The 12,450-nt window shown below is 37.0% G+C and overlaps 2 protein-coding genes across 2 annotated transcripts; one reads left to right on the forward strand and one right to left on the reverse strand.

Annotated features, from left to right (window-relative positions):
• The first annotated feature begins 210 nt into the window (after positions 1–210).
• Positions 211–2,707, forward strand: LOC120070600 (DNAJ heat shock N-terminal domain-containing protein). The gene is made up of 3 exons (XM_039022413.2): positions 211–1,948; positions 2,136–2,194; positions 2,320–2,707. The coding sequence occupies exons 1-3, from the start codon at positions 302–304 to the stop codon at positions 2,375–2,377; spliced, it is 1,764 nt and encodes a 587-aa protein (XP_038878341.2). The 5' UTR covers positions 211–301; the 3' UTR covers positions 2,378–2,707.
• Positions 2,708–3,287: 580 nt separating this feature from the next.
• HDA05 (histone deacetylase 5) lies at positions 3,288–12,206 on the reverse strand. The gene is made up of 14 exons (XM_039022412.2): positions 11,575–12,206; positions 10,784–10,985; positions 10,467–10,613; positions 10,172–10,284; positions 9,303–9,514; positions 8,107–8,171; positions 6,956–7,126; positions 6,693–6,776; positions 4,939–5,062; positions 4,704–4,825; positions 4,306–4,499; positions 4,007–4,142; positions 3,849–3,913; positions 3,288–3,766 (listed from the first exon to the last, which is right to left on the reverse strand). Exons 1-14 carry the CDS (start codon positions 11,757–11,759, stop codon positions 3,604–3,606), a joined length of 1,983 nt encoding a protein of 660 aa, XP_038878340.1. The 5' UTR covers positions 11,760–12,206; the 3' UTR covers positions 3,288–3,603.
• Positions 12,207–12,450: the final 244 nt, after the last annotated feature.

Below are 12,450 nucleotides of genomic sequence, written 5' to 3' on the forward strand. Positions count from 1 at the left end.
CTTAATTATTAATTTATCATTTAAATAGATACAATTATTAATTTTCGTAATTTTTGGAGTATAAATTTATATTAATCCTTAAAATAAAATAATAAAAGGACCTCTTGTGTAATTGCAAAAAAAAAAAAACAAACAAACAAAACAAAACAACAAAAACAAAAACAAAAAATCTGAATTTAATACTGAATAGTGGAACGCTAATTTTGCGTATAAATATAGAATTCAGTTTTGATCAGCTGAGTCAAAATCCCATAGCAGCTGAAGAAGGAAGCACAACAAATCCCTAATTCTGAGCCCATCCATGGCGTCCGCCAAGCGATGCCATTACGAGGTCCTCGGCCTCCACATCGACTCCACCGCCGACGAGATTCGATCGGCGTACCGGAAGCTGGCCCTCCAGCGCCACCCCGATAAGCTCGTCAAGTCCGGTTTATCGCAAGCTGATGCCACCGCTCAGTTTCAAGAGCTCCAGCACGCGTACGAGGTCCTCTCCGATCCTAAAGAACGCGCCTGGTACGACTCTCATCGTTCGCAAATCCTCTTTTCTGATGCTGGTTCGGTTAATTCCAACTCTGTTGTTCCCAATCTCTTTCCGTTCTTCTCCAATACCGTTTATTCTGGCTATTCCGATTCTGGACGAGGGTTCTATAAGATCTATTCTGACCTTTTTGATAAAATTTACGGGAATGAGATTAATTTCGCTAAGAAATTAGGATTGCGTTTGGATATGGTTCGTGAAGCTCCGGTTATGGGGAATTTAGATAGTCCTTATGCGCAGGTGACTGCCTTTTATAATTACTGGCTTGGGTTTTGTACGGTTATGGATTTTTGCTGGGCTGATCAGTACGATGTCATGGCCGGTCCCAACCGGAAATCGAGGAGGTTAATGGAGGAGGATAACAAGAAGCTGAGGAAGAAGGCAAAGAGGGAGTACAATGAGACAGTGAGAGGTTTGGCTGAGTTTGTGAAGAAGAGAGATAAGAGGGTGATTGATATGGCTATGAAAAGGAACATGGAAATAGAGAAGAAGAAGGAAGAGGAGAGGGAAAGGAAAAAAAGGTTAGAGAGGGAGAAGATGGAGAAGCTTAGGACATATGAGGAACCAGATTGGGCAAAGGTAGAGGAAGTTGAGGAGGATGAAGGAGATGGGTTTGAGGAAGAAGAGAATAGGAAAGGGAAAGAGCTGTACTGTGTTTTATGTGGGAAAAAGTTCAAGAGTGAAAAGCAATGGAAAAATCACGAACAGTCAAAAAAGCACAAGGAGAAGGTTGCAGAGTTCAAAGAATCACTAGATGATGAGGATGAATCTGAAGAATTTGTTGATGAAGGAGAAGGTGAAGAAGAAACAACCCTGCTGGATGATGAGGTAGATAAACTAAGGGAGGAGTTCAAGGAAGGTTTTGACATTAAGGAAGAAGATATTGAAAGTGGGGGAGAACTTAGTGGGAGTGAATACAATGATGTTCATGAAGTTGATAGATCAGATATGGTTGCTGAGGCACTTGGATTGAATGACGATGACGAAACAGATATTCTTGAAGCAATGGCTGCTGGGCTGCGAAATAGGAAAAATGCAGCTTCAGTGAATCAGCCTATCGCTTCCCCAGTCAAAGCTCATTTTGAAAATGAGAACAATGAGCCTAATCCAGCGGAGTTTGAAAATGGTAAGAGGGGAAAAAAGAGTCGTCGAGCCAAAAAGAAGGGCAAGGGAAATGATGAAGCTATGAATGAAACGAATTCTCGAAATGACAAGAACAATGGAGACGGTTCATCATATCAGCAGGTTTCCCCTTCCAATTCATTGCATAACGATGAAAGTAGCGATAAGGGGGCCAGTGAGTTGGCTAAAGAACAAAGGACTTCAAGTAAATCAGTTGATTGGAAAGCCGTCACGCAGAATGACACAAAGATCAAACCTAGACATTCATCTAAAGGAAAGAAATCCAAGGTAATTTACATTCTACAGAACTGTTTTCTAATTCAATCATTTACTTCAGCTATATTATCAGTAATATGCAACACTTCATGCTCTGAAGTCTGAGCATCCAAGCAGCATATTCGATTAATGTTCTGCTTCCCTCTCGTTAGAGAATTGATTATAGTGGTTTGTTCTAATAATGTAATCTTAAACTTAGGCAACATCAAAGGATTCTGGCAATTCATGCGAAACATGTGGACAGGAGTTTGACTCAAGGTAATCCTTGTTTAGAACTTCCGTCATCAATTTATCACTATCACATCTCCTTTTATATCTTGTAATAAGATACCACAATCACTTTTAGATTGAAATTGAAGTGGGGTTTTGATGTATAACAACAGGAATAAACTGCATAAGCATTTGGGAGCCACAGGACATGCTGCTTTAAAATATCGATGAGAGGAGTACATATTGACATCAATTTTTGACATTTAACAAGATTTTGAATCAAACTTCCATACCGCATTCAATGAGAATTTCAATTTTTAGCGCCAACACGAAGTGAAGAGTGACAACAAGACGTCAGGATGCTATTCCACGACCGATCAAAATATCTAATGAGAAGTAAAGAGTATTATAGAGTATACAGATTGTTATCTATCCAGAAAGATGTTTAGAAAGGGCTATAATTTTTTACATTTCATTGTTTTTCTTGTAAACTGCAAGAATTCAAGGATTAGAACTTGTTCTTTACTTAATAAAAGTAAATAGGATTTAAGTTGGCTCTTACATGCATAGGCCCCCTTGGGGGAGGTCATAGTACCAGAAGAGAGTTGCTGAATATTTATTTAGAGAATTTAATTTGAAAGAAATAAGGGGGACTTGTGAAAAAATGCTTTGTTCAAGTTGGTGTGCCATCAAAGTTCTGTGTAACTTCACATCCTTCATGCACTGCCTTTGGTTAAATATATCATAGGGTCTCTAATTTTCAGGCAAGTCTTAATTTTGTCCCTTAATTCTATCCTTATTGTATTAGAAATTATATGCTAAAGAAAATGTTTGGTATGAGATTGCTGGTCAAGTTGCAAAAACCACTCACAAATTAAATGTGTTAAATTTCTATAAATTTAAAGTTTTGGGGTTCAATTTAACAATGGCAGAGTCCAATTTTTACCATTAAATATTTAAGAGTCTAATATCTACGATGATGTAAATTGTGTCTAATTTTAATATTTCTATAAATTTGAGGGTCTAATTTTTACAATTGAAAGTTCAATGGTATAATTGCAACTATCATCACATTTCAACGGTTATGTTTATAATTTGTCCAAATTTATTTCTCTACAGCGAATCTACTTACTACATGGAATGATAAAATAAAAACCAATATAATTACCAAAGTTTATGCTATATAGAGTTCAGTTTCTTTGGAACTCAACAACACAGTTGTACGACCAACAAAATAAATCTTCTTGATCAAATAAGGTAGTTCTAAGAGGTCCTGTATGCATAATACATCATATGTCTCAACTCCATAAATACATGACAAATCTGTTTCAATAACATCGTTCTAAAGGTCCCTCCTATCCCTCCTATCGAGGGATGTATTCATAATTCATCTTTGAAGTCTCAACCTAACTCCATAAATATAAAACAAGAAGGTTTTGCAAACGAGGGGATTGCGCTTACAGTGGTTTAGTTGAAGCATTCTGAATATAAACCAAAGCTTCTTCCTTTGAAAGTGGCCCTTCTGCAAGGCCTTTAACAAGGGTATCGACGTACTCTTTTGCTGGTGCACAGATGGGAATTTTTCCAGATTTGAAGCCTTCCACATCCAATTGTGAACATCTGAAATTAAATACAGGTACATATTACTACTGAAGGGTTATTACATGAGTTAAATGCACAAAGGACGAGATTTGACAGATACGTCATAGTTAGTATTGGAATATCGTGTTCTTTCCCCAAATATACAAGGTTGTGGTACCAGCCTTCCTGCAAAATAGTTCAAGCATTGTTCAACAAATGATCTGGAAAAATATAACTAGAATTGGCTTTTATAGGAGAGAGGTCAGATAATTTACATACCCCAGTTGGAACCTCAATAGAGTTTGAAGGGTTGTCTGTGACTTTGTTCAGATTAGCTATATCCAATAAAGGGTTATCAGAAAGGAAACCACTACCACTATTTTCTTGATATAAAAGATCGTTAAATTGCTCTAGCCTGTAAGAGAAGATCGAAAGCAAGAATTGAGAGAGATTAGTTTAAGATTTTGTGTTAGAAACCATGAGTTGGAGTGGAGGATCCCATAGTAGAAAGTATTAGAAGAAACTTGAGACTTTCTCACATGAGAAGAAGAGGCTAAAGAGAGAAGCTAATAACTCACGTAATTCTATACAAGCACAAGTAAGATTTCTCCTCGCTGTTGCTTTCAGGATGAAGAAAAGCAACTCCCCCTTGGCCCCATGTATTGGTATACTCGCGACCGAAAAATAGCCGATGAGGAAAAGTTTTCCACATAATCTCCTTTGGTGCAGTCTTATCCATTGAACCTGTACATGGTCTGTTCATACCCTCAACCTACAAGTTACTCTTCAAAGGTTAGACAAGAAGTGAGTAAAGTAAAACGAGAAAATTCAACATTGCATCGAGTCCATACACTACAAAACAAGACATAATACAGACGCTTGAAAATGATGATTGGAATGATTTTATGACGATCATAAATTATAGTTAATCCAGGATTATTAAAAGGAAATACTGTAGACATAGATAAAGTAGAACCTGTCCTCCTATAAGATAACAAAGGAATCTTGGGCACCACAAATTTGATCCAAATGCAGCATACCAGATGTCGGTTTTTGATAGCTCCACTCTCCAAGGGTGGGTAACATTAACCGCTTGACCTGTGTTACGGTGAAAACCATCGTAAGAACAAAAGAACGTTTCTTTGCACATGAATCAAAGCTAAAAGATTAAAAAAATACGGATTTGAAAAGATAATCTCAGTGCTCTTTACCCTGCCCGTCTTCCTTAACTTCTAATTGTGAAAGTGTGATACCCTGAAGAACTTCCTCGAGACTTTTTAATCTACCATTGGAAGAAGCTTCATCATCCGAATCAGAGCTTGAAAGCAATACCTCCTGGAAATATTGAAGAACAAATTTAACAGGATTATCATGTGCCTTGAATATTTTTATAGAAAGAGAGGGAGAGAGAGACCCAAAAAGATTTACAGATAACAATGCAAAACATATCAAAATAGATCATGTTGAACCTTTCATTCCCGTCTCACAAGTCAAAATTCGCTGGTGAATGAGAGAGAGAAAGAGAGAGAGAGAGGCCCAAAAAGATTTACGGATAAGCAATGCAAAACATATCACAAATCGATCATGTTGAACCACTTCATCCCCATCTCACAAGTCAAAATTCGCTAGTGTATGTGAAGGCTCGAGGAAAAACAAAGATAGAGATGATTATACTTGTACAATGTTCCTATTATGGGTGAAATTGAAGAATTACAGTTATGTGCCAACCAACAATCTATATGGACCAATCACAACCATTGGATTGAGCTAAGCTGTCTAATTGCGCAAGATAAATTCAACACACTACAAGATAGGAAGTTGTCCTTGAGAAAACACGATAGATGAGCACAGAAAGATTGAATAGGTCAAGTGTTCATCCTAATGACATGGTAGGATGAAAGTACCTGGTTCAGAAAGATAAGTATCCATCCACAAAAGGGCAGAGGAGGGTGAGCACACAAGTCTCAACCGAGCATGTGTACATCTCAAACAAGTATTGCAGGAAATGCATACAAATTCTTCACAGGACAAATGCAAATTTTTCTAGTACAAAGTAGGATGAGGCAATGGGCATACCAAGCCTGATAAGGTAGGTTCACAAAGAAGAGAGAAGACGAGGTCAAGAGGTGCCCATCCATGTGGTCTCTCTTTTTGCAATGGTGAAGGGCGCAATAGCCTCTCCATAAGGCATGAGTTTAACAACAATTAATTTGATACTTGAGCACCTTCGGGGACTGTCTTATTCGATGTTTGTTCAAATAGGAATGCTTTCAAAAAAAATACTACTGCTGCTATTTCTATTATGTTAGCAAGGTTAATAGCAGCAACAACAACTAGTTCATTTACAGACCCGATTGATTGATTACAAAAAGAACAAAATTATTTTGAAACACTAGATGAAAAGATAATATTAATCTATAATTAACCAGGAAGAGAGATTGACCTCCAAAAGTTTCTCACCCTTGACAATTCAAAGTTCGAAACATGTTCCTGGGCACTAAAGCAACAAAAGTAATCACTATTCCCTTTCACAATGGAGAAGGGATGAATCCGGATCAAGTATTCAAATTTGTTTGTTACTCAACTTTGCCAACTCAAGCCCTAACTTGATTTGAACTATAGAGTTTTTGGCAAGCCCGATATTGAGCCTCAAATTCTCTCCTATGCACATAATTTTTTGGTCTTCCTCGGCCTTCCTTCAACATTCTTGTTTGGAAGAGTCAAGTAGTGCCAATATGGAGCAAGTCAACTCAGACAGTTTTCCATCTAAATTCAGCAAGTGCAGTCTCTACTCTAAACTATTACCAAAGGTTTGAAAAGATATAGAGAGAGAGTAATTGAAAGAGCATTCGACATTCTACTCATGATCTAATATATATTATCGGATAACACAAATCTAATCATATTCAATAGATATCCACATAATGTGTATACAATGGTGAAAGGTTGGGAAATATGGGATTACCGGGAGTGGCACTTTTCTACTGATCAAATTGTCTGGTAATTCCTCTGAAAGTATAGGCCAAAAAGGACTCAATTCTTGGCGAACCTGACAAGAATCACACGGTTCTTATAGAGGGGTGTTTATTGCTAAAAATGCTTATGAAACAGAAACATTCAAGAATAACAAAAGCATGAAAAAAGGAGTTAACGGGTGGAAGAAGCTCCTACCAATCCAGGGTAAAAGAAATAATAATGGAAGGGTGAAAAAAATAAGTGAGAGCTTACTGCTTGGATCACTCGCCATGTTGACTCAAATGGATAAGTCTCTGAAGACTTAATCATAGTTCTTCCATCAAGCAGAACTTCCGCACAGGCAAGCATCGAACTTGCTATAGAGTCAAGATTATATCCTCCTTCCAGGGCCAGTACAATCTTTCCTTGTGCAAGATTCATCAACTGGAGAAGATAGGAAAACGAGTAACAAGGCTACCATCAAAGCATCATTTATTAAGTTTTGGTACTAAATACTAATTGTATGCCAAGGAGCATGCAAGCATTAACTCAAATTTTGAAGTCATTGCAAGAAGATGGTCATCAAATATAACCTTTTTTGGTTTAATTTACAGATTTTCAACTTATTCTAAATCTACATTCATAATTTAAAGCATAATACAGAAAAGCAGATGGTTATTTTAAGCTTTATTGCTAGAAATATTATAAGGAAAGTTAAATAGAATAAACAAATGATATTCTAAACCACATGTGGGTATGACGACCACAACACAGAACCCCTGGAAAGTGATTTCTCCTCGAAAAGCCTGATTAAAGGATGCTACAAAGAGGCATTAAACCTAATAACCTTTTAACCTCCTTCCAATATCTCTCAGCCCTTAAGAATCCTACCATTCCTCAGAAACCAAACTCTCCATAAAAATATTTAAAAACTTCTAAAAAAAAAATTTTAATTTTAAAAATTTTAAAAATGCCACCAAGCTGTAGCCTTATCCCGAATTCAAGATAAGGGTGTTCAAATTGTATATTTAAACCAACATCATCTTCAAGCTCTCATCCAAATCAATTCCTTAAGATCTGGAAGAAGTGACATTGAACTTTGGATTCATTATTATGATTATGATTATTTACTGTTTAGCACAATCAACTGCTTGAGAAAATATAGTTCGGATTATTCTTAAAATAAGATTTCAAATACCAATCCTAACATATGTCTTAGTCAGATGTGATGGGTGCAGGGTGCATACTGAATTACTGCCAAATAAACACATGCGAGAAGGTATTGAACAAACACATATTCTCAGCATCTAGGAACTTGTAAATTTAAGCCTCAAATATATGAGACGGCAAGAAACTGTAATCAACGGACAAGCTACCCTTAAGGTTTAAGACAAATCCAAAATAGGAAAAAACTGAACACTTGCCTTTTTCAACATAATTGAGTATCCATACGGTGTGACACAGCAACCACCCAGAGGATCACCAACGGCTGTTCCAAGCATGAAATAATTTTTTTACGCATCCCAATGGTTTTCAATCAAATATATTTTGATATTAGTCTAGCACTACCATATTGAAAGGGAGAACTTTGGATATAAACATATAAATTTCTTTCATAATTTTGTAAGTGTCATCAAATTTTTTATTTTACTCACTCATTTTACAATACTTGTTTTCATTTATTAGGTACCTCTTTCATCATGACACAATAATCTTCGATTTGATAGAAGTCAAACTTAGACCAAACCTTTCAAGAAATATGAACTAAGTTTCCGTAGCTAAATTACCCCTCCGAAACATGTCACATGATCAAAGTCTTCAAATGACTAGGAGGCACCATTGAGACCCCAGACCTTTTTTTCCTCTTTCCTTCTATTTTGATGAAAAACCAAGACCTCAAAACTATAGATGAAGATCTTTGGACAATTCATACAGTTTTTCCTCCCTAAACGATCAACCAAGAGAAAAACATAATCTCCTCTAGGATTTTAGCATTCCAAAGAATAGAAAAGGGAAACTGGAGATGGTGTGATGGGTCAAAAAATGAGCGAGAAGAGACTCACAAGAAAAGGTGTCAAGTCGGAAGGCTAGATAGACCACATACAACAATCACTAGACTTCGGAAAAGATGAGCTCTTTGTAATAACCAAAGACCTACCAAAAAAAAAAAAAAAAAAAAAAAAAAAAACTTGATGTCTCCAATGTCTAGGTTTTGTGATGAGCGGCAAATTTTTTAAAAGAGAAAGAAAAATGGCCAGGAGTGCCATTATTAGAGAAGAAGACCAAATTAACATGCACTTCTTTTTTACAGGAGAGATTTAAGATTCAGGGAAACAAATTAAGAAGAGAATCAATACCAATCTAAAGGTTCTCCAGATATGGTTGCAAGTTCCCATTCCCCTAGAGAACTCTATAGAGTTGCGGAAACAAGGAGTACAATGAGAGCCATCATTAGACCAAAATAGTGAATGCTTCATTTTGAAGGGAGAGATTAAAGAGTCAGGGGGGACAAATTACAAAAATCACAATCTGTCTTTCAACCAGCCACCAGTTGAACAACCATATAATATAAATGGAGGGAAGAAGAAGAATTTTAATATCTCGAGTTAGTAGATCAGACCTGCATCAAATCCAGCAGAGACTATGATCATATCAGGATTATATTCCTTAGCAACAGGAAGCAAGATATGGTCCCAGACTGCTAGATAATCAACATCCCCACATCGTGCATTCTCCCAAGGGACATTTATATTATATCCTGCTCCGGGTCCTTCTCCAACCATGGTATAATAACCATCATCTGTGGCTGGATAAAAACTTCCAAATTCGTGCCTGTGTTTACAAAATAAGTTGGCTCATTACTGGCAAAAATTATAATAAATCTGATAGGATATAAAAACAACTTTAAAAGCCACGCTTCATTGGTGGTGGTGGTGGGGGGGTAAGAGATTTTGAATGTTGGAGGCGTCAAGGTTGTTATTTACTTAACAACCCCAACCACTAATTATCTACTTAACGACCACTGCGTACAAAATAGAGAAATCAGGATTCCTAAGGTCCACTTCAGGGAAGGAAGAATGTTCTGGGGAACAACACTATTAAAGCTCTTCATTAGAACTTTGGTTAAATGAAATAGAACTTTTCAGGATGTTGTGATGATCATCTCCTCTGGAAGATGGTGAACGTGCAAGCTTCAAATTGTAACTTCCTTTGCGAACATTTTGTAATGCCATTGGACTGCTTTTGTGTAAGCTCCTAGGCATTTCTGTCACGGTGCTTTATCCACTCCGTACTCTTTCATAGTTAATAAAGATTCAAATACAAGACTACCAAGTTACTATGACCTCTAGGGTGTAGATTTTGCCTTACTGGCTTCCTACAGTTTCTGGTTTCTTACTCCCATCAGAAAATAGAGAATACTCAGTCAATATGTGTGTGTGTGTGTACACACATATATTTTAGAAAACACCAACATCCTTACGCACCTACCGGTGAACAGAGAAGAATAAAACACGGGGATCCTCCCAGAACATCTTTTGCGTTGCATTGCCATGATGAACATCCCAATCAACAATTAAAATTTTCTTAATCCCCAGATCTGGCTGTATCATGAAAGATAATGAACTGACGGAAAAGAAAAGAAGGTAATTGAACTAAACTAAATACCAAACTTGAAAGCATTTTCTGGGAGGAACTTCAGAATAACAAAGTAAAGTACAGGATCGTACTGTTACAAGATTATCCATAAATATTTGCTTAAAACATAAATGGAAAGCGGTCCTACTCTTTCATTCAAAATAAAGCTTGCTGCCACAGCTATATTGTTGAACAAACAAAACCCCATAGCTTCATCATGTTCAGCATGATGACCCGGCGGCCTCACAATGGCAATGGCGGAATCCAAATCTCCTTTAGCTACTCTTTCAGCAACCTTAACACAATGAAATAGTTAGATTATATATTTAAAAGAACGGACTTCAGGCAACTTTTCTCTATTATACCAAATCTACACATTTCAGTCACTTAGCATATAAAAAGGACCACATAAATGCCCTGTCAAAAATTCAACTTTCAAATAGGAAAAATTCCTGCGGATATTACATCTATGACAGAGCCAGCAGCCAGATAAGCAGCTTCGGATGACTCTTCATTGAAGTATATAGAGTTAAGTTGTGAGGCAATCTTATCTCTTCGTGAATCGAACTCTTTGGAGCTTATATTCTTAATCAAGTTAACATGATTTTTGGAGTGAACTGCCAAGATATGTTTATCTTCTGCTTCTTTCCCATTCAAAACCACACACCTGAAAAAGGGAATAGCTAGCTCAACTACTTATTCAAGAAACCAAATCGAACTATCTCAAACAACAAACTCTGTGAGTTTGCAAGTAAAATTTGTAGGGAAAAAATCTGCCACCGTAAAATAAATTTTCCAATAACAATAAACGGTGCAGATAAATACTAGAAACAGCCAACATAACAGATGTGCGAGTTGCCACTAAGACTATGAAGCGTGAAGGAACTCATGGATTCCATGAAAATTCCAATTATCACGCAAAGGTAAAGCTATTGTCTAAAATAAATAAATAAACAATTCCTTCACCATGCATGCATCCGAGGAATTCAGAAAAATATTATTGTCAGACAATCAAGGAACAGGATCATGCTAAGGTGGCGATACAATTGTCCGTTTCAATGAACAATCTCAGAAAACTATAATTTGGCCACGAGAAGATAAGTATGATATGGCACAGAGCTCCATTCTAGACTTTTAGTAGAGTATATCCCAATTCTTCACTTTTTCATTTCCCATTACCTTCGCAACACTGCACACAGCTTAAAGCAAATACACAACAGAAAAAAACGCTAATGAAAAAACAAAAACGATCATGCCTCTGAAGAATGCCAGCGCTCAGTAATTTGTTCCAAATGGCCCTAATTCGATTGGGATTTTCAGGATGGTAATCTCCGTCAGGTGTGTGATGCTTGCACATCCTCTTGTCGTACAAAACTCCTACTCTCGGTGAATCGCCATTGCTTCCGTTGAATTTCCTAGTTCCGGAGCCATCAACCTCCATTTCTCCAAAAGAAAATGTAACCAGCGAAGTCCCTAAGCTGACGAAAACTTTCCGAAACTGAATTTGGCAGTAAGGTAGTTGCCTCGTCGGAGTGTCGTCGCTCAGTTGATGATCGACGAATTATCTGCCGGAGAATACAGAAGGGTTTGATCTCACTGGCCAATCAAACCACTCGCCAGTCAGCGCAGTCTCTCTAGTCTTACGAGGGACGGCTGTGATCGCAAGTCGGAATGGTTAAAAACAAAATAATTTCTCCAAAATTATCAGTTTTCAAACGACTGGACCAAAAAAGAGATACTTGAATGTAAATACTAAAACCAACATTTTGACTACGATCAATATTCGGTATACTGTCCTTCAAAAATAATAATAATAATAACTAAAAATAAAATCGGTGTAATGTATTCGTGTTCCTTTGTTGTTTTAAGTAGTCTTTAGTTGGAACAAGAGCATCATTTAACGAGTATGGATTTCTACACATTATCAAAAGACAAAAAAAAATTGTTATGGGTAGATTCACAAACTCTCTCATAAAAAATAGTGAAACTCGAGTCAGAAAACCATACCATAAGGCCCTGTTTAAGCATGGAAAAGGGACATTTGGGCCAAGGCCTAAAACTGATCTACTCGCCTTGTCTGAAGTCGATCCTCCTCATTTAATAAACGGGGCATGTTTTGACCTATTTTGGCC

Source organism: Benincasa hispida, chromosome 2 (assembly GCF_027475165.1).
Source record: "Benincasa hispida cultivar pf3 chromosome 2, pf3_genome.v1.1, whole genome shotgun sequence".
Taxonomy (NCBI): Eukaryota; Viridiplantae; Streptophyta; class Magnoliopsida; order Cucurbitales; family Cucurbitaceae; genus Benincasa; species Benincasa hispida.

What these genes read in the sequence shown, in the direction of transcription:
- LOC120070600 (XM_039022413.2), top strand. Translation starts at nt 302, where the DNA reads ATGGCGTCCGCCAAGCGATGCCATTACGAGGTCCTCGGCCTCCACATC. An exon ending in CTAAAGGAAAGAAATCCAAG is followed by an intron (nt 1,949 to 2,135) that starts GTAATTTACATT and finishes TCTTAAACTTAG; the next exon opens with GCAACATCAAAGGATTCTGG. An exon ending in GGACAGGAGTTTGACTCAAG is followed by an intron (nt 2,195 to 2,319) that starts GTAATCCTTGTT and finishes GTATAACAACAG; the next exon opens with GAATAAACTGCATAAGCATT.
- HDA05 (XM_039022412.2), bottom strand. Translation starts at nt 11,759, where the DNA reads ATGGAGGTTGATGGCTCCGGAACTAGGAAATTCAACGGAAGCAATGGC. An exon ending in GCTTTATTTTGAATGAAAGA is followed by an intron (nt 10,285 to 10,466) that starts GTAGGACCGCTT and finishes TTCATGATACAG; the next exon opens with CCAGATCTGGGGATTAAGAA. An exon ending in TTGTGCTTGTATAGAATTAC is followed by an intron (nt 4,143 to 4,305) that starts GTGAGTTATTAG and finishes CTTCTCTTACAG; the next exon opens with GCTAGAGCAATTTAACGATC.